General features: G+C 40.0%; 1 protein-coding gene across 1 annotated transcript in view; it reads left to right on the top strand.

Annotated features, from left to right (window-relative positions):
• The window catches only part of LOC130475803 (collagen alpha-1(XXIII) chain-like), a 428,306-nt gene that overhangs the window by 357,510 nt on the left and 48,448 nt on the right, over positions 1–22,348 (top strand). The window contains 3 exon segments of the mRNA XM_056847672.1: positions 10,182–10,208; positions 14,764–14,790; positions 16,216–16,242. Of these exon segments, the coding sequence (XP_056703650.1) occupies positions 10,182–10,208; positions 14,764–14,790; positions 16,216–16,242 (81 nt within the window).

A 22,348-nucleotide genomic window follows, 5' to 3' on the forward strand; every position in this document is an offset into this window, starting at 1 on the left:
AAGATTCAGTGTAAGGCAGCTTCATGTGTTCAATGTGGTAACTTCTGGGAGTAGATAGCATTTTCACAGATGCAAAGTGGTCCATGTTGCGCACTCTGAAAATACAATACCCTTGCAACAGAAGCACAATGTTGATGGAAGGAGTAAGGTCTGTGAGCAACAAATGAAAAGCATACACATATTTATTGTGCAATAAAGTATGCAGAAGGGCCTTAAATGGAAAACAAGGAGGATAGCTTTGGCTCAGCAAGCACACTGGCTGTCAAAAAGGATGCTCCCAACCAACTCTCTGTTGCCTGAGCCAAAAGATTGTTTTGGATCTTCATGTTGGCTAAAAATGTAGCCTCGGAGCACCTACTTTCGATATGATTCATTGACCAGGCCACATGGCTAACAAGCCTTCCTCTGAGAATAGGCAGCTCCAAGTTTACAGTATGTTCAGAATAGTACTTCTCTTTCTGTCAAACCTCATCACAATATCTTCAGATCACAGAACAATATAAGATGCATGGTTAGGGTTGCCAACCTCCAGGTGGCACCTGGAGATCTCCCACTGTTACAATAGATTTCTAGACAACCAAGATCAGTTCCCCTGGAAAACATAAGAACATAAGAAAGGCCATGCTGGATCAGACCCAGGCCCATCAAGTCCAGCAGTCTGTTCACACAGTGGCCAACCAGGTGCCTCTAGGAACCCCACAGACAAGACGACTGCAGCAGCATTATCCTGCCTGCATTACAAAGTACCTAATATAATAGGCATGCTCCTCTGATCCTGGAGATAATAGGTATGCATCATGACTAGTATTCATTTTGACTAGTAGCCATGGATAGCCGTATCCTCCATGAACATGTCCACCCCCCTGTTAAATCCTTCCAAGTTGGCAGCCATCACTACATCCTGGGGCAGGGAATTCCACAATGGCTGCTTTGGAGGGTGGACTCTATGGCACTGCACCCTGCTGAGGTCCCTCCCCAAACCCTGCCCTCCCCAGGCTCCATTCCCAAAATGTCCAGGTATTTCCCAGCCCATAACTGGCAACTCTATCTGTGGTGTATCTTTCCTCCCGTTAATACATCTTGTTTGTGCTGTTATTTTGGAATGATAATTCCCATAATTTAAATATCCAAAATGCATGCCTCTCCGAGGTAGTGGAGGTCCCACAAGCAAATGTTACCACTTGTTTTGGTTTCTCTTTTATTCTCTTTTTCTTTTATGCCAACAGTCATGAGTCAGAAAGTTGTCTCCACAGACCTCAGATAACTACTTCTCCAGGAAATACCTCATCAAAATGAAATATGCAAAATTCTTATAGTCACAACCTGTAAAGAAACACGCCAAACTCTGTAAAAGAAAATTACAAAATTGATCTTTAAGTGTGTGCGTGTGTGTGTGTTGCCCAGAGCAAAGGTAAAAGACAGCCGTCAGCTCCCTGTTGCATCTTGACAGAATAATGGCTTAGATCTGAAAGTGCCCTTTTTGTGAGCAAATTACTCCCTGGAGCTGCATGCTTCTGCACCAGGTCCCATGGGTCCTCTGACCCTCCAGAGCATGTTTTTAGAGAGCACTTGGAGATGCAGATGAAGTGGGAAAGTGCTGTGCTTGCAGTTCATACGATAAACTCATCTTTTTAAATTTTGTAAAGGTCCCCTGTGCAAGCACAGGGTCATTCCTGACCCATGGGGTGATGTCACATCCCGACATTTTCTAGGCAGACTATATGTTTAAGGGGTGGTTTGCCAGTGCCTTCCCCAGTCATCTTCCCTTTACCCCCAGCAAGCTGGGTACTCCTTTTACCGACCCCGGAAAGTTGGAAGGCTGAGTCAACCTTGAGACAGCTACCTGAAACCGACTTCCGTCAGGATCGAACTCAGGTCGTGAGCAGAGCTTTGGACTGCAATACTGCAGCTTACCACTCTGTTGCTTTCTTGATAAGACTAATAACATACTTGAGAAGGGTGCTATCGTACTGTTTTGACATTTCGACGCCAGTTATATTATTATTTTGTGTAATCGCAGTGTCTATATTTAAAACATCTTTTGTAACCACTGCTTAATATTGTGATGCCTGAACAATGTACCGGTATGTGATTTTCAATATTTTACATACAGACATGAATGTGTAAGCATAATATAATAATATTTGATAACTTCAATAATTTGATCATTTCTTTTCTACATTGGATTGTACCGAAGAGCAGCACAGTATACTGGTGTTACTTCTTTTATGCATAACTAATGGTTGGTTTAAGTTTCCAAATCTGAATAGGGCTAGTTCCCATGTGTGACAACACTGCTGAATTTCCACTGTGCATTTGTATCAGGCTTGATGACACTTGTCCTCAGTCTTGGGTGCAATCATATAAAGGAATTGTGCGAACCATAAGTACACATGCTTGCTAGTACACAGGGTTTTAATAATTCACATGGATGTGGTGGCTTCAGAATGAGGATCACGGGAATCAGTGAAATGCCTTGCACTAGTATATACACGTATTAGTGATTGGCAAAATAATTTCTCCAAGTGATCATGAGCATGTTCAGGTTCAGACCTAATATATTATGTGGAAGAAATTCATTGGTGCTATTGCAGGCATGGACTGCTCCTTTGCTGTGCTTAGGGTTGCCAGGTCCCTGTTCGCCACTGGCGGGACGTTTTTTGGGAGGAGCCTGAGGATTGCGGGGTTTTCGGAGGGGAAGGACTTCAATACCATAGAGTCAGATTGCCAAAGCGGACGTTTTCTCTAGGTGAACTGATCTCTATCAGCTGCAGATCAGTTGTAATAGCAGGAGATCTCCAGCTAGTACCTGGAGGTTGGCAACCCTAGCTGTGCTGCAAGTTCTGCTAGAAAAAAAACATGAATGTGACTGTATCTGACCCATTTGAGATTAAATTATGACTAGTTCATCCTGCTTTCCAGTGATGGTCATTGATCAGTATGAAAATTTTGTCAGGTATTATAATACAGACTAGCACAACTGTAATTGTCATTTTGCTATTATAATGTAAGTTGTAAACAAAAAATATTTTTTTAAAAATCTGTCATGGAATTTGTGTCAATAGTAATTACCATGTTGAAACACAAACTGAAGCGAATTGTGGTCAAGGCCTTATTTACACACTGCTACGCAGAGCCTTCTTGTTTCACAAAACCACCCCATTTCTTAAAATAGTTTCTTTGCTACCAATTGGGATTTGTCATATAATCATTGCAGCATGTGTGATGTTGTGTTTAATAAGAAGCATATGTCCAGGAGGAGCTTAGTGTAGAAGCAAGCAGTGCTGTATTGCATCTAAGAACAAGAATAATGGTGCAATGACAAGAAATTACTGTTTAGTCAGAACTATGCTGCGTATGTGTGTTGCGTATCTGTTTGTCCGTCTGTTAGTACTAACTAATGCATATTCACTGCTAAGGGCCAATAGCTCAGATTCTCTTTCCCATGCAGTTAAATGTCAACATGCTCCCCCCCCCCCGCCCCCGGTTCCTTGATTTTGCATGAAAATATATTCTTGTAACTTCAGGGAATGAGAGTGGAAGCTGAGTTGGATATATCGTCCATATTGTGTAGTCTAAAAATAGTATGGAATTATCTTCCCTTAATGCTGCTGAATGTATAAGCAAGAGCTGGTACATGCACCAAGTTCCCTTTCAGCACAATATAATTTACTGTTTGAAGAATAGGCCCTATATCTGATAGGGTTGATGCCACATAAAGCGAACTGGCAAACTGCAATGGAGTAATTGATCCCTTCAGAGCGCACGTGAAGTCAAGAGTATTGTGGGGGGGGGGTGGAATAAATAAACTACAGCTGCATGTCAGGTGTACAAACCTGGACTTGTTGCCCCATAATATGTGGAATAACCGTTCAGAGAATATCCAGTCTGATTGACTCTCTGATTCAAGATGTTAAAAAATAAGCCTCTTTGAATAGTATGTTTAAGTAGCGGAAAGGCAGAAGTATCCTAAATAAAGGAGCATGGACACAGTGGCTTAGGAAGTGTTCTATGCCAGGTACTAATTAGATAGAAGAATATGTTATGGGCTGCTTTGATTAAAAACCAAGATGTATTTTTTTTTTAATTTTAAGTGATACAGAAATGTAGCGAAATAGATCTATGAATAACCACTTATATTAGCACTTTGATGCAGCATATGTGCATTTGGATGTGTTTGTTGCACATCAGGTCATGAAACCTCTGGAGATCAGTATCTACGGTGAGGTCTCCACCCCCACCAAGCAGCCAGACCTCATTCTTCTTGTTGCCAGCACTACAGTTCTAAAGGGTTGCCGTGTCCTATGTGATGTTTCTCTTCTGTGCGTGATATTTCATGAAAATTGCACACAGACCAGAAAGTTCACACCAGAGACATATCTTTGGATGGCCATGAGGGTTTGGTAGAAGAGAGTTGGTGCTGCGTTGTGGGGAGATGAGTCTCTTTGTGCGTCTGGCCTTAGGTGAAGAGAGATTGGGCAGTAGGGCTAAGACAGAGCAATGGTTACGGGTGGGGGGGGGGAATGAAAGCTAAGGCCTTCATATTGAATATTATGGCTTGGATCTTGGCCTTTTCTGTTTGCAAAAGGCACTTCTGCCCATAGAAGAGGGGAGGTGATTTGGGGTGATTCCCCCCCCCCCCAGGTTACCAGATCCCTCTTTGCCACAGGCGGGAGGTTTTGGGGGCAAAGCCTGAGGAGGGCAGGGTTTGGGGAGGGGAGGGACTTCAATGCCATAGAGTCTTATTGCCAAAGCGGCTATTTTCTCCAGGTGAACTGATCTCTATTGGCTGGAGATCAGTTGTAATAGCAGGAGATCACCTAGTACCTGAAGGTTAGTAAACAGAATGTTAGCCTGCTGTATGGAATTAGCAGAAATAGACCAGCAGTTTTGTAGAGCCTGTCAGGGGTCCAGTTGTCACCCTGTTTCGGCCTATTTAGGCCTTCTTCAGGAACCACTATAATTATGAAATTATAATAATAATAATGACAAAATATACAAATGTACAGAATGAAAGGCATCTAGGCATATAGGGAAATTTGCCTTGTACATTTAGCTGTTACATATACCAAGCTAAAAAAATTGTCAGACTTCTTCTATAACTTGATAATACAAGAATTATTGTATTCTTCTGACTCCTTTTCCAGGAGAATGATTGAGGGGACCAAGCAAGCCCCAGTGGAAGAGAGGAGGAAGGAAGTTGCTTTTAATCTAGCACACTTACACTAGTGTTAGATAGAATTCTTCCCTATATTTGCTACTTTTATCAATAGGTGATAGCTATTGCACCAGAATGGAGAGAGAAATTGGGGCTACTCAGGGACAGCACTGGGGGCAATGTGTGGGTCTGCAGTGGGAAAGAGGAACAGCAAAAAATGAGGCTTTGAATCTAACCACTGCAATTATTAAACTACTTGATAATTAACTTTTTAAAACTTTAACATTTGTGTTACTTAACACCAGAATTGCTAGTGGGGTAGAAACAAAGCACACCCCTAGTTTCCATTCCCAATGCGCTGTCTCCTTTCTCCAGGTACAGAAATGCAGATACTAGATCTTTGTAGTAAACTGCACTGCAGCTAACTCAGCTCTCTTGTACTTCTCTTTTTTTCAGGAAGTTAAAAATACAAAGTCCAGATTTCATGCTTTGACTGTTCAATTTTTGGATAATGGTGCACCAACGACAGCGCACCTCATATATGATGTGTACAGTAATGCCAGAGTTTGCTTCCTGAGTATTCTGCATTTGTTCATCATAGCAAACCCTTCCAAGGAGTGAATTTCCCCTAAATTTTTCACAGAAGTACTCCAAACTATACAGTTTGTTTCTAAAGTAGTAGTTCAAATTAGTGATTCCATTGGTGGTTATTTTACATTTATACCAATACCAATGAAAACAGAATTTGCCACAATGTATTTACAGAGACTTAGAGGCAGATGTAACATGTGTGAAACACATGGCAACTAGTTATGGTGGCTAACCTGCCAGTTTGGCTCATATTCTGCTCACTGGTTGGAGCAAATATCTGGTTGTTCGACTAGCTGTATGGATGGAGCAAAGAAAAATTCTGATGGGTGGCATCTTTGCCAGGTAAAAGAAGCTCTGCTGAAACAGCACCCACTGATCAGTTTTTCAGCTGCTGCTGGCACTGTAAAGTCTTGCTGACCACTAAATGAATATATTTTCAGTGAATATATTTTCAGTTCAGTCAAACACATGTTTACTTAGGAGTAAGTGAACACTGAATTTTTGGACATTGTTTCAAATAAACATGTATAGGACACATTGCTTGTAAAAATACTTGAGGTTCATGTCTTCATCCTGTAAATATTCACAAATGGTTGTGGCTTTATTACTACTATGCAGAATGCATTTTAACTGCATGCAAGAGAAGGAGTGCTTTTCTGTATGCAGGAGAGTTGTGTGCATGCCAGACAATTCCTGAAAGTACTTTGTGGAAATTAGTTATAATTAAAGACGTTCCAGTAGCCACTTGAGAAACAATACTGTTCAGCAAATCGTGTTTCTGTTCACGATATCTTATATGAAGGCTGTGTTGGCTTGTTATTTTGTCATGCAAACGGGTGATCAGTACAAACTGTGTACAGTAAAAGCATCAAGTGAAGTTTCCAAACATTAGTTTTCGAATCACCTAACAGCTATCTGTAGTTACAGAGCTGCTATAGAGAATAAGTCACTTCGTTCGTTTTTAATCTGTTCAGAATATTATCTTTTATTGAGTAGCTCTGTGTAAGTGGACACTGTTCTCTTTTCGTATTCTTTCACTTAAAAAAACAACAACAACGTTTAGAAGGAGTTCTAAGCAGTAGGAGAGATCTGATCAAGCATGTGCTTCTGCTGCTTCTGCTACTATTTCTCTTGATGACTTAGATATCAGTGCATTGCCATTTGCTATCGTCTCTTTTCCTTCTTCCAATCAATAATTCTGCTGCTTCCTTTGAGACTCTTTTAAAATATATCACATGTCATTGTTGGTGCTTGTTTGTTTACACTTGTATAGAATACCTTTTTAACTTTACTGTTGCATCAGGGTGCCATATTAAAATCCCAAAAATCTGGGTGACAAATTATTTATATGAAAATCAGATTTATTAGTGTCTCAGAAGGATTTGTCTGTGTATCAGCCAAGAAAATAAAGATATGAAGGAAGAAGCTGCAGGAAGGCTTCCTGACTGACCATTTTACAATGCCACGGAAAGCAGGATTCTTAGGCTAAATAGTAGAGTTCTTCTCTCCTTCAACCTACTGTCATGACCTTTCTCTTGGCTGCAACAGACCACTCTCGTTGAAAGAGTGGAAAAGGTCTTTAGGTATGCATTGTATGAGACAACAATGTGTTGGCAGAGGTAAACAGTTCAGAACATTAGTAAATAATAAGGTAATGTTTGCTATAGGAGGATAAAAACAGGTGGAGCTAAGGAACCGATTCCAGTTTTCAAAAGGAGAATAGGCAAGAATCCAACCTACAATAGTAGCATAATATCTTTATTGGGACCAGTTAAAAGACATGCAATAGTAAGTTAGCTTTGAATTTCTCAGAACTATTCCTTAGGCTGAATGTTTTTTCTAATAAAAGGAAAAGGAGAAGATATAGGAAATATTACTGGTTCAGGGCGTAGGAGAGGCAATATGTGTCCAGAATCCGGGGCCAGCCCAAGGATTTTGGATGCCCTAGGCTAGGGCACACAAGCCTGTCAGAGTAGATAATGCTGAGCTAAATGGATCAAAACCTGGTTCAGTGTAAAGCAACATCAAATATTCCTTTGTACTGGGTAGAAAAAATGCAAGTTGAGATTGAAAGAGCGAGGATGCTTTCACTTGTACTGATTCAAATGTATGAAACTACACAAAAATGACTTTAGCAGAGCTGAACTATTTGTTCAGATCCATGATCAGGTCTCCCACTATATTTGATTTTTAAAGAGCAGCCATGGGGACCCCAAATTTGGACTAGGATGTGGCATGGGGAGGGGGGTAACTTTTCTCACCCTCACGATTTTCCTCTACATTTAACTTTTAGTCCCTCTACATTGCTGTTAACCACAGGAGGGAAATATAAATATATATATAAAATCATATATAATATATATATATATAAAATCGCTCTTTCTCTCACCGCAGTTAATAGCATCAATAGGCACTACACACACAGAGAGAGAAGCCTCCAAGTTGTTTTGGAATTCCCCCCTCCCTTTCCCCCCAGCTAATCTCCTCTCTTATTTATTTAGATCTGTCCCTCACTGCCCACATCACTTCTGTTGCAATCAGATTGCCCAGGGCACCTTTCCTCCTTACACATCATCCACCTGCCAAATACACATTATGAATCATAAAATCACACCATCAGAATATATATGAAAACCATCTATTTCCGTTCAACCTTGAAACTAATCCTACCCCAGCTCCATAATACCTGCTACTAATCAACTCTCTCTGCTGTCCTATATTATAACATATAATGATCATATTCCTCCTTTTAAAACTGCTTCTTATTTTTAACAAATGAGTCGGAAGCCGGCATTGCCTCTTCTGTTTTTTCAGTTCGCACATTAAGAAGCAGAAACAGAAAATATAGTGACCATCCCCTAACGTGCCAAAGAACAGGGAACAGAACCTGTTCACCACCCACAACCTTCACAGTGAAGTAAGGGGGTATCAGCTATATCCTTCTTCTAGAGGTTGCTGAGTATGTCCTTACAAGATCTCTTTGTGCAGAAAAATGTCCCCTCAATGCACTCTAGCTTTCACAAGTAAATGTTAGAGTGGCTAAAGGTTAGCCAAAACAAAGAAAAGTGTGGGAAGGAGAGATCTATGGTAATATATGTTACGTGATCTGCATATTTTCCTGCTTCTTCTGTATATTTTGAATTCCAGGTTTCCTTTTAAAATGGAGGCTGAAAATCTAGATTGGTTGAGAACCCTGAGTGCCATATGCATTTTCTTGATGCCTGTTAATATTCAGATTTCTGGGACATATGGCAACCCTGTTTTTCACCACTGTTAATTATTAATCTTTTTTAAAAAAATGAGTTGATGTTATATGGGGCAGTCTGCAAATGAAAAGTAGGAACCCACTTGTTGCATAAGAAGGTAGGACAGTTTTTATTTTATTTTAAGAAGTATTAAAATAGGATGGGTGAGTGTGCTAGGAAAACAACCAAAATATTGCTAAATAATTAAGACCCAATATAAACACGTTAGGGTTGTTTTCCTGCATATTCAGATTTTTGCCCAGTAAATGTGAATTTGTTCATTCAAAGTGCACAGCCTACAGGTCATCTTTCAAGGCTTCATTATGTTGTGAGGACATGACATGGCCCCGTTATTCAGAACTACAACACACCATTTCCCCCAATAGCACATCAGTCTGTATTATTCTTGTGTAAAATGGTTTTGCAGAAGTGTCACAAATATCTAATGTGATTGGATTAGTAAAAGAAGAAGAAGAGTTGGTTTTTATATGCCGACTTTCTCTGCCATTTAAGGCAGAATCAAACCGGCTTACAATCACATTCCCTCCCCCTCCCCACAACAGACACCCTGTGAGGTGGGTGAGGCTGAGAGAGTGTAACTAGCCCAAGGTCACCCAGCTGGCTTCATGTGTAGGAGTGGGGAAACAAACCCAGCTCACTAGATTAGAATCCGCAGCTCATGTGGAGGAGGGGGGAATCAAACCTCTCCAAACCACAGTTCTTAACCACTACACCACGCTGGCTCCAGGTGACACAACCTCCTCCATTCTGTGTCTACTTCATTTTGTTCAACCATCCACAGGTCTCCTATGCTTTACTATCCCTATGGAGGAATATTCAGTTGTTTGTTTATTTTGCAAAACTGCTTTTGTTGTACAGCTTTTATGTTACATTATAATCTTCCCTGCCACTCTCCTGTTCCAAAGCACTCTTCTAAGAAAGCTTTTTAAAAGGTGGAGGAAGCTATCCCCCACAGCAAGTCTGTTTCTGTCCTTGTCTATAACTTGAAGATGGGATATTGTACTATTGACATTGGAAGGGATTATCAGGGCTATCATGCAAAATCTAAAATGCAACTGGGAATCACCTCAGATGATCATATGGAAAAGACTTCATGGTAAATCAGGATTTACTGAGTTACAAACTAATTTCCTTTTGTAATACACGGTTTTCTTCTTCTGTTTTAGGGCCCTCTTGGTTTGGATGGCAAGCCAGTAAGTAATATTCTGAGTAACATAAATGCGGACAAACGAAACAAATGTCCTGATTTAGATCTTCACAAAATGATGAGGGAAAGTTGTTGCTATGCAGCTGCATAATTTCTACTAAAAATTACTTCAATGTGAACTCATTAATTTTACTAGTATTTTGAGAACCTTGCTGTTAAGGTCCCCCTTGATCTTACGTTTAATAGCATGTGTATGTATGTGTTAAGTGCTGTGTCAAGTCACCTCTGATTTATGGCGGCCCTATGAATTAATGTCCTGTCGTTAACAGTCTTCCTCAGGTCTTGGAAACTGAGGGCTGTGGCTTTGAGTCAATCCATCTCATGTTGGGTCTTCCTCTTTCCTTGCTGACTTCAACTTTTCCTAGCATTATTGTCTTTTCCAGTGACTCTTGTTTTATAATATGACCAAAGCGTCAACAATATTTTATTCTGCTTTGTTTACTACTTTTGCATTCAAGACACCTATGATTATTAGCACATCTTCTTTAGGCATGTGATCAATTTCATCCCAGACACTTGCATAAAAGCTTTCCATTTCTTCCTCATCAGCGTCTGTAGTTGGGACATAAACTTGTATCATGGTTATCATCCAAGAGCCAACGTGGTGTAGTGGTTAAGAGTGGTGGACTCTAATCTGGAGAACCGGGTTTGATTCCCCACTCTTCCACATGAGCTGCAGACTCTAATCTGGTGAACTGGGTTGGTTTTCTCATCCTAAACATGAAGCCAGCTGGGTGACCTTGGGCTACTCACAGTTCTCTTTGAGCTCTGCCAGCCTCACTACCTCACAAGGTGTCTATTGTGGGGGTAGGAAGGGAAGGAGATTGTAAGCCGGTTTGATTCTCTTTAAAAGGTAGAGAAAATCAGCATATAAAAACCAACTCCTTCTTCTTCTTCTATTGATAGGCTTTCCATAAAGTTTGGTTGATATAATTTGGTCAGACTTTGCATTATAGCATCTGACTGCTTGTGCTACATCTCACCTCACTATTAGAGCAACTCTGTGTCTTCTGTGTTTGTCATTCCTCGAGTAAAACACTGTAGTTTTCTGACTAAAAATGTCCTAATCCAGTCTGCTTTATTTCATTCACTCCCAGGATTTCAATGTTTAAAAGTTAAATTTCTCATGTTACGATTTCAAGCTTACTTTGATTCATGCTTCTCACGTTCTATGTTCCTACTACATGCACCGAACAGCTTTGGGCTTTCCTTTTGCATCCATTCACGTCAACAATCGAACGTCCTTTTGACTTTCGTCCAGTCGTCTCATTAAGAATAGTGCTAGTTCTATTTGTCCTCAGCTCTTCCCCAGTAGCTGATTGAGTGCCATCTGACCTGGAGGTTCCATCTTCCAGCACTATATCTTTTTCGTTTTGGATTGTCTCGTTATAGGTTTTCAAAGAGTTGGGCAGAATTAGTTTACCATTGCCTTTTTCTGCGCAGTTCTAACCAGGGTTAGCTGAAGTGGCACTGCCGTTGTCTAAGAAAGACAGTGTCACCTTCCACTACTGCTTCTGCCCAGTAGCTACCCTTCAAGGATTCCTTCACCCCATCACCAATGGAACTGTCTGTTCTACCAATGTGGCTGTTGATCCCTGAAGTGGGTGGATGCATCTTAGTCTGGTTTCTCAGCTGTGACCATTCTGCCTTGCTAGACGCTGCTAGGAGTTTAGCTTCTTGACAGAGTCTAGACCCCTTACAGTATTGCTCTCAGCTTTGCTGAGACACACAAACCCCCTCACCACGTTAAGGTGTGTGTCCAGGAGGAGGATTTAAAAGCATGCAAACAGGCAACTCTGTACCCACATGAAACCCTACTAGCTGTGAGAATGTTTTCATTTCAAAAGCATGTTGACAATATGAAGTAATAACTTTAAAAGAAGGTATCCTATTTGTTTGTTATTCAAGCACTGGGTGTCCTGGGTATCTGTGCTGTTTTCATATGCTCAGAAGAGGAGGATACTGTTTGAAATCTTCTAATGCTAGTTGCAAAAAATCATGCAGATATCATTTCAACTGGAAGTTGTTCATAGACCATTAACATACAGTGTATCTACGCTGCTTATGTTTTCAGTGTCTTGAAGAATGAAAGGCAAAGAGTTTATAGTTCAAGCTTAGCTGGTCTCCTGGAGTTGCTTTGCACAGATGGAGCTGTGGTAATGCATACAGAAGCCTTCATGTGTGTCATTTAAAAATCTGTTTGGAGCCTTGCAGAGGGGAGACGGACTTTTCCAGGAGGTTGCCATAGAAAATCCCTTTCTATCTCCTAACTCCTTCAGTTACTATTGGGAGAAACATTTCACCTTAGACCACACATCTGCAAAATGAATTCTACAGAAATGGGGGGCGAAATTGAAATATCCCCCCCCCCAAGATTGTGACCTGTGGCTATGAACCTAATTATAACCTAGTTAAACTTCCTAGGGTTGCCAGCCTCCAGGTGGGGCCTGGAATTACAACTGATCTCCAGTCCACAGAGATCAGTTACCTTGGAGAAAATGGATGCTTTGGAGAATAGCCTCTTTGGCATCATACCTCACTGAAGCCCCTCCCCAGGCTCCATTCCCAAATCTCCAGAAATTTCCCACCCTGTAGTTGGTACCTCTGCTTCTCTTTGAGATGGCAGAAAGTTAAAAAAAAAGACGTTGGTTGTGTATTAGGCTTTCTCATGGGAGTTTGTTTTGTTTGTTTTGGTTTTGTTATTAATTCAAAAAGGGACTGTTTTGTTAGTGGACTGTTTCATATTATGTTATCCCATTATTGTTTGTTTTGTTTTGTCTTTGCTTTCATAATTCTATTTCATTATTATTCCCCATTGGTTTGAATGGAAGACACTCACACTTTTCTCAGGTCTGTACCTTAATGGTTTCCCATCCAGACTGGACAAAACTCAGGGGTATTGTACTATTTGCCTGGGAGACTCACACTGCCAAATTTCAGAAAGATAGAATAAAAAGAAAGATTCCAAATAGTAACACAGATAGCACTGCAGCCAGTTAGCCTGAGGAACAATAGCATAAGGAAGAGACAGACTGACGAGGCCAGGACATTTAGTGTAACAAGGAGGGTAAGGCATCTGGGCAGGCAGGCAGCAGGAGGAAGAAGACCTTAAGGTAGCCTTGTTTGGATGGGGGAATAAAGTTTGGAGAGCCGCAGCAGACTGCAAGGAGAAATTTGGCACAGCAGGGCAAACATTGGGTGGAGAGAGGAAAGCAAAGCCCCTTCCCCATATCCTTCAGGATTGGAATACCTCACACACATATTCATTCCCAGTGGCTAAATCTTGCAGACAATGAAGAAAGTCCACAGCATTTCCCCCCTTCCCCTGAGGAATACTGTGTATTTCCTCTGCCCTTATTGTCAAAGGCTTTCACGGTCAGAGTTCATTGGTTCTTGTAGGTTATCCGGGCTGTGTAACCGTGGTCTTGGTATTTTCTTTCCTGACGTTTCGCCAGCAGCTGTGACAGAGACACTGTCCTTCAGTGTTACTCCTCTGAAGATGCCTGCCACAGCTGCTGGCAAAATGTCAGGAAAGAAAATACCAAGCCCACGGTTACACAGCCCGGATAACCTACAAGAACCAATCCTCTGCCCTTGTTTGGAAAATATTGGCTGCCTTGTATAGGGTTGCCAGGTAAACCCTGGCAACCAGCAGCAGTGGGGGGTAGGGTTCCCAATCTCCAGGTTGTGGCTGGGGATCTCTCACTATTACAACTGATCTCCAGGCCACAGAGATCAGTTCACCTGGAGAAAATGGCTGCTTTGGAAATTCTATGGCATTATATCCCATTGAAGTCCCTCCCTTCCCCAAACCCCACCCTCCTCAGGCTCAATCCCCAACATCTCCAGGTATTTCCTAACCCAGAGCTGGCAACCCTAGGTGTGGGGGAGGATTTACTGGCAGGAAACTAGGCCTAGGCCTGCGTCGCCGGTGACATGACAACATCACTACTGATGTGCACTGGAAGTGACGTCATCACATCTCTGGGATTTGGACAAAAACTGTATGGTAGAAGTCATTTTTACCATAGAGTTTTTGCCCAAATACCAGCGCATTCCTGCATCACCAGCAATGTGATGGTGTCATTTCTAGTGCTCGCCAGAAGTGACGCTGCCAGCGACGCAGGCCTAGTTTTCCTACCTGTAAGCCCTTTCTGGCCAGCAGATTGGTGCCAGGGGAAGGCCCCAGTGCAGGGGATTCCCTGCCCCAAGTGGGGCCCGGGAAACCCTAGAAAGTGAAACCAATAGAGGAAGGGGCAGTAATAATGAAAGAAACCAGAACAAAATGAAAGAAAATCATGGGGATTTTTCGTTACAAGCTGTTTAGAGGGGGAATTTGTTTTATTTTCATATTCATTACAATAATTTCAAAACACCCCATTTTGTAGTTATTATAATTAATAATGAAAGAAGCACATGAGTCTAGGGTTAATGACCGTGCTATAACAGTCTGTTTTGAGTAAAGATAGAAAGAGGAAGTTGCAGCAAAAAGTATAGGCTAATGAGCTATGAGCTTATTCTTTTCTTGTTGATCTCTACAGGGGCCTCCAGGACCAAAAGGAGATAAGGTAAGATTATTTATTCAGAAAACTGCTTTTAAGTTCCTGATGAAGTTGGTTCTTGAACATTCTAGTAAGTCTTCTGTAAGTCTTCAAGTAGTCTTCTGTTTGGCTTTTGGCTTTTGTGCCATATTGTCTCTTGGGTCATTAATTTGCTGAACCTTTCACGAGGCTTCTAAATCAGGGCCAACCTACACCAAAGAATGGTGAACAATATGGGAACCTCTCTTATTTCCCCTATTTAGGGTTGCCAGGTCCCTCTTTGCCAATGGCGAGAGGTATTTGGGGTGGGGTCTGGGGAGGGCAGGGTTTGGGGATGGGAGAGACTTCAATGCCATAGAGTCCAGTTGCCAAAGTGGCCATTTTCTTCAGGTGCTCTGATCTCCAGCTAGTACCTGGAGGTTAAATAAATAACAACAAGCACTGATGGCACACAACTTATATAATGAATTAGGTAAAATCCCATACAATAAATTATAGTTTGCAAAATATTCTGTAATGCCCGAGATACTGTAAAGTATACAGAAAGTGTGGTGTTACGCTAAATGGCGAGGCGGCTCCAGTTGAGACGGAGGCGAGGTGGCGCTCCGAGAAGATAATTGGAAAACCCGGATAATTGAATTATACATCGTTGAATGCCCCTATACGCTTCTCCAGTGCCACGGGACTCTTGTCCAGGTTTTCCAATTATCTTCTCGGAGTGCCACCTCGCCTCCATCTCAACTGGAGCCACCTCGCCATTTAGCGTAACCCCACCGCTTTCTGTATACTTTACAGTATTTCGGGCATTACAGAATATTTTGCAAACTGTAATTTATTGTATGGGATTTTACCTAATTCATTACATAAGTTGTGTGCCATCAGTGCTTGTTGTTATTTATTTAACTTCCTACTTTAGCACGAGGTTTGTTTTTGAATATTAGTACCTGGAGGTTGGCAACCCTACCCCTATTGGAACCGAAAGCAAGAAGGGAAATTTCCAATCAGGAACAAAATCTTCTCCAAAAAGAGAGAAGAGAAAAAACCTCCAAAATACTGCCCTGATTTGGATTCCCCACACACACACATGTACACACATACACAAACAACTGCTCAGTACAGCTAAATTAGTCATTTGTAATTTGGGTCTGATATATAAAGGAGAGTCAGTGTGGTTTAGTAGTTAAGAGTGTTGGACTTGAACTGGGGAAACCCGAGTTAAAATCCTGACTCAAACATGAGTCTCGCTGGATGACTCTGGGCCAGTCACTTGGCCTAACTCACCTCACAGGGATCTTTGAGGGCAAAACAAATGATAGGACAATCTGTGAATGCCCTTTTTCCTGTAAAAGCAGAGCAAAATGTGATGGATGGATTTTTTTAATCCAAGTGACAGTGGAAATGATAGATAAATGAAAAGTAACATAAGGAAATGCTCATTTTTCTGTTTTATAGGGTGATCAAGGGGACATTGGCCCAAGGGTAAGCACCATTCATAGTTATAAACATTTCTGGTCTGAGATTTGGCTGTGATAAACAGAAGCAGATAAAGTAAAATATGTAGATTATAACTGGATCATTATTATTCTTTTCAAGCTTATATTGTAAGGGAAAAATTCAATGGAAAATAAGAGTATCTGTTATTTAGGTTCCATTTGTTCTCATCCCTCCATCTGTAAACAAATTTGTGTAGCTGCATTTGTTCATATTAACCTCTTACTACCCAAGCCTTTCTCTCCTCACCCTGTGTTGTCTGATCACAGCTGGTTTAGACTATAAACTCCTTGGGAGGGGGCAGGGCCTGCCTTTAAGAGGGATTTCTAAAGTTTTGCAAAGAAGAGCATGTGGTGCTGTACGTAATCATCATCACGATGAGATGGAAAACAGTGCCTTAACTATTTTGCGTGTATTTGAACATCCCAGCCTAAACTGAAACAAGCATCAGCTGGATAAAATGTTAAAAGGCAGAGAAAGAACATATAGTAACCAGAAAAGTGACTGAACTTGTTTCATCTTTTCTTGATCTTTATCCATAGGATTGCCTCATTTAACTATAAAAGTAAGAATTTAATCAAGCTTTGTTAGAGTAGTTACAGTCTAGCATGTGGATATCTTACTTTCAGTGACTCATTCGCATTGAGCTTAATTTTACGGAGTGGGACCGAATCCAGTGCAAACAATGTGCATGCCCACATGAGAACATATGCTTTCACGGAACTAAAAAAGACACTTTTGTTTGTAGGCAAAAAATAGTTTTCTTCCTTTCCATCTCCTCCCCATGCCCAGATTTGTAAGCAGTTTTATTAAGTGTCTTGCGTGTGTCTATATGAGAAACTGAGCATTGAGAGAAAATATTTCCTGATATTAAAAATAAAATAACTGAGGTGTCCTGGAAATTATTTTGAATACTTTTTAAAACAGCAGTGAAGTTACAGATCAGAAGTAGGCTGACAAATAAGACCAGAAGCTCTGTCTTAACAGACTGCTTCTTTACAGTCTAAAAAAAACCCTAGTGTGGAAAAGTAAAATGGATTCAGCAGAGTTAGCTAGCATACTGGCCAACTCTTCAGGTAGAATTGTAAGGATCTTGGGTTTCATTTTAAAGTAAAAGTAAGTTTCAAACCTTCATGACAGAAGATGTTTGCAAGAAAATTGAAGGTGGGGGATAGAAAGAAAAGAACAAATTTAAAATTGTTTTCAGTTTGAGTTTGTATTAAGCCTATGTTAAGAACTCTGTATATATGTGAAACATGGTGGATACCAAGTTAGAATCTTGCATGTTTCTGGATTTTTCAATAATATGGTTGTCCTCATACAGAAGGAATTGAGTCCAGATTCATTGTGATTAACGAAAAGGCTTAAATATTACATGCTGTTGCTCTGATTGCATTCCAGCATTCTTTTGCTTTATAATTCAAAACATTATACATTAGAACTTTTTCATTAAAGAAACCGTGCTTCTCTATTGTCTCTAATTTCACGACCTTGGTCAGGATAGGGCGTGTTTAAGGAAATGGGAATTCGTTTGCCAGATAGTACAATAAACTCACAGGCTAATATGTTCTGCAGGTGAAATGTTTCCTGTGTGCTATCAGAAGAGCTGAGCTGCTTACGTTACATAATATTGCATCATTTCACTGTCCAAATTATATCTGCAAGCACCTCATAAAAGAGGATTTGGGAACTTCTCTCAGACCTGTACTATGATCTTCAAACTGGCCACGTAGAAAACTTTGTGGTACTTTATGAAGAAAACCACATCAATATAAAATCATGAAACAAGATTGTACCTTGGAAAACTCTGGCAAAAAGTAGTTTAGTGGCTGTTAGTGCTAGATCCAGATCCAACATTGTGCCTAAAGGAGTGCCATAGCCATGCATTAAACATAAACCATTCTAAGGCAATTTATTCAGAAACTGTCTGTTTTAACAGAAAGGAAAATATTTGCAAGCAGTTCCCAGATGTTACCAGTTTCACATAAAAGCCCCCTGCATTTAGAAGTGTTCATGTTATGAAATATGTTCATGCCCCAGTGTTCTGAGGAAAAGCCTCACTCTGGCTTCTCAGCAGGACTATGAAGTAATCAGATTATGGTGCTAACAGTTTGATCCTCTCTCACACATACAAGTACAAAATAAAATGTTTCTGGATGTTTAGGACATTGCTTTGGCTTCTCAGTCCTTCTGTTCTCTCATACAGTTTCTGGGACATTCTTTCCTATGACACATCTGGCCTGAATTATTATTTTTTCTCTTGCCTGGGCAGTGTCTTTGCTTTAGCCTTGTAGTAGGCCCAGTAGGCTTTATATCCTAAAATTATTTTGTGGCTTTACATGGAAGGATGCATTATTGTAGGTTTCATTTTCTGGTGACGATAACGGGAGAATAATTAGTGGCTGTTAATGGTTCCAAAAAAGAACCATTTCTCTAAAGTATTCAATTTTCTAAGAGAGTAATCCTCATTTAATTCATTTTTTTTCCTTTTACACATTATGAACTATGCTAACTTCTGCAGAACTTTATTATTTCATCAGTGGATCGGGCCTGTGTGATGAAACTTTTCTTATAGAAAAGCACGAAGACTATATATTTTCTTCAATAGGTCGTAGTTATAGATTTCCCCAGATTTCCTTCTTTTAATTTAAAATCGAAACAATCACAGTTGTATCAGAGACGTCATATATGGATAGTGTTGCCAGGTCCCTCTTCGCCTCCGGTGGAAGATTTTTTGGGCGGAGCCTGATGAGGGCAGGGTTTGGGGAGGAGAGGGACTTCAGTGCCATAGAGTCCAATTGCCAAAGCAGCCATTTTCTCCAGGTGAACCTATCTCTATCGGCTGGAAATCAGTTGTAATAGGAGATCTCCAGCCACTACCTGGAGGTTGACAACCCTGTACATGCAGTTTGAATGGTCTACTAGCACACAAGTCACAGCATGTGAGCTGAAAAAAGTTTGCCAACCAACTTCTAAAGGACATTTCCTGTGCATTTTTACTCAGAAGTAAGTCCTATTTTATTCAGTGGGGCTTACACCCAGGTATTTGTTCTTACGATTGCAGCCTTGGTTACTTAAGGGGATGTCCATTTGTTTCAAACTCATTTTTCCTGGCTCAGCCCCAGCTTGGTATTTCTACTAAATATTTTAATTTTTTTCTCCCTTTTAATGTGTGCTACTACTCTAGCATTGCTTATATTATATTATAATTAAATTACAATATACTAAACCAGATCTGCAGTAGTGGGATGTTAGTCTTCCTTCAACTTAGATTTGAACTATTCATTCATTCAAGCAAACCATTCTACATTTAATTTAAGGACACTTGCCTCAGGGCAGCAGTTAGATGAAGAGACTGAAAAACATCTGTGTGAGATATGCTAAATGCAATTTGGGAATCCTCAGACCTCCTCAATCAAATCCATGGAAGCAGCTGGCAGTCTTTCCAAATGTCATAGTCTAAACTGTTCCATCCCTTATCAAACCTGAGGAGGGATGCTTCTGGTTCCAGTTCTGTGCTTCTTGTCCACATTTCTTATTGACTTGCTTCTATATCAGTGGTAAATTATTTTATTCCAGCTTTTGAGAGAACTGTAGGATTTGATACATGTAGGTGCTTTTAGAAGTAGACATTTCAATCATATTCATTTTTGTTTCCTTCTATGAAGATACAAATGTACTTTTTAAAGTACATTTAAAAAACAGGTTTATTGGGCTGTCAAAAATTACCTTTATTTGAAAGAGTTGACCGTTAAGGCAGCCAAGCTTAAGTTTCTCTATATAAACCATGTATAAGTATACACAGTAATTCAAGTTACACATTATTTTAGGGCTTAGCATACTTGCTTATAATTGAGATTCACTGTGAGCTTGCTATGCAGCCTTGTGAATGGTTCTACAATTTGAAAGCCTGATTAGCTTAAACCTCAATATATTGGTCTTCAAACTCAGCACATTTGACTAGTCAAAATTGTTAAGGTACTTCTATCAGTATTTAATGTTTTTTATTCATTTAGTATACTTTTATACTATGCTCTCAACAGGGTTTATGAGACTTACATAGTTCAAAAGCGTTAAAATAACAACAGTCAGTAAAACACATTAAACTAATTTGAACAAATACAATAAAACAACAGCATAAGAATACACACCAGCAGCAAAGCAATAAGTAGCGGCAACACATATAAAAGAATAAGAGCAGCATGCAAGAAGGTTCAGCAATCTCAAAAGGTCTAGGTGAAAACAAAAGGAAAATGAAAAAATTTAGCCTGGTGCTGAAAAGTCATAAAGTCTGGAGCCAGACAAGCAGTTACTGAGGAGGCATTCCCTAAGCAAGGAACTTAGTGGTCATTCATGTTATCTCTGAAAGTAGGGGGAGACAGAGTAGAGTTACAGCTCTTAATTGTTGGGCAATTGACCTCAAGCTAAATTTATCTTAAGTTTCCTAGAAAACTGATGTTTTGTATATACATATTCCAAGACACCCTGATTACTAGAAAAGTATAAAAATCGAACTTTTCAAATTCAACATCTCTGCTCAAAATGGGAACATGAAATGTACTCTCCTCCCAAGAAAACATTCTCCAGACAATAGTAGCCAGCTGAAATTTGGCTGAGTAGTCTTCCAAAAGTGATACAAGAATTTTGCTATCAAATTATGACACTTGAAGTAAAATTATGTTGTTGTCCTTTTGAGAATGCTGTCACTATGTAATTTATTGTTACGGCCATTGGCCAGCATAAAAACTGTCACTATGAAGTAATGGAATTAATAAAAATTGATAGTTTATTTTGTTTTTTAAGCTGTGAACTGAATGTTTACCTAATGGAGAAATGTTCAGTCTCATGCCACCCAATATGGCACCCAGTGAATAATGTATTTTAAAACTATTTTTGTTGCTGTTTCTTGACTACTTTTCAAAATACCAGTTCTTGACTCAGCACTGGGATCCCTCTATTATCTAATGTTTAATGAAATTTTAAAATTTACTCTGTCATCGTAATATTTGTCTTGACCTCTTTGTCTTTCCTGCCGCACATTGACTAGATGGCTTTTCCTCGCCTCAGTCATGGATTTCTCTCTGATCAGCATATTTTTAGCCGACGAATCCTTAAGGTAGAATTGCTTTTAGACCTGTGGTTTGCTGTGTTTTTTTGTGAGGGTTTTCTCTTTTTTAATGTTCTAATTTATGTTCTAATAACGTCTCTTTCATTTCTATCATTTTATTCTCCTGTTTTTTCCCCTTTTACATTCTAATAACATCTCTTAACAACTGTAATACACAAAGTAGACCACATAACAGGACTAGAATCAGAATTGTTTTTTTATTTAGTAGTTTGCCATTACACTACAATAAAGTGAAAACAAAACATTATATAGATAACCACTTAAAATTTTAAACAGTGATCCAGCTGACCTTGAACATATGGCTTATTGTAATCATGTTGAGAGAATACAGCAGTTGTCTCCACTAAAGTAGACATGCTTTGCCAACACTTGACATGAGCGGAGTTGAGTCTCAAAGAATGTCCCAATAATATGAAATCCTTTTGGTTACTGGCCAGAATTGTTTATGTCCATAATAACAGCAAGTAATTTTTAGCCCAATTTCTTTGTACAGAGGCATGGTTTTAAAAATTGACTAATCGCCCTATAGTCTTCAAATTGTAAAGAGAAAGGGCAAGTTGTCACCAAACACCAGATGGTACTATTTCAGACTGCATGTAAAGCTTGCCTGATGGAATGCTTCCCTGTGAAAAAGATTCCTATATATTTAAAAAACTAACATGTCAGGAAGAATACTGGGCTTCTAACATCTTCTCCCTGTATCCCTTCCCCCAACATCAAATTTTGAGTGCCCCCTCCTTGAAAAAGGTGAACATTTTGTCAAGCTGTTCCTACCTGCAGGAGCTTTGCCAAGCCTAGTTAAAATCATAGAATTTTTTGGTGATTCCTAGATAGGACTAACATCTCTTCCAGAACAGACCCAGAAGTGTCATTAGTCCTCTCTAGGAATTGCTGGTTTTACTATAGAGTTTCCAATTATTCCTAGAAGGGCGTAACACCACTTCTGGGTTTTCCATTAAAGTAACA

The sequence above is a fragment of the Euleptes europaea genome, chromosome 1 (assembly GCF_029931775.1).
Source record: "Euleptes europaea isolate rEulEur1 chromosome 1, rEulEur1.hap1, whole genome shotgun sequence".
NCBI lineage: Eukaryota > Metazoa > Chordata > Lepidosauria > Squamata > Sphaerodactylidae > Euleptes > Euleptes europaea.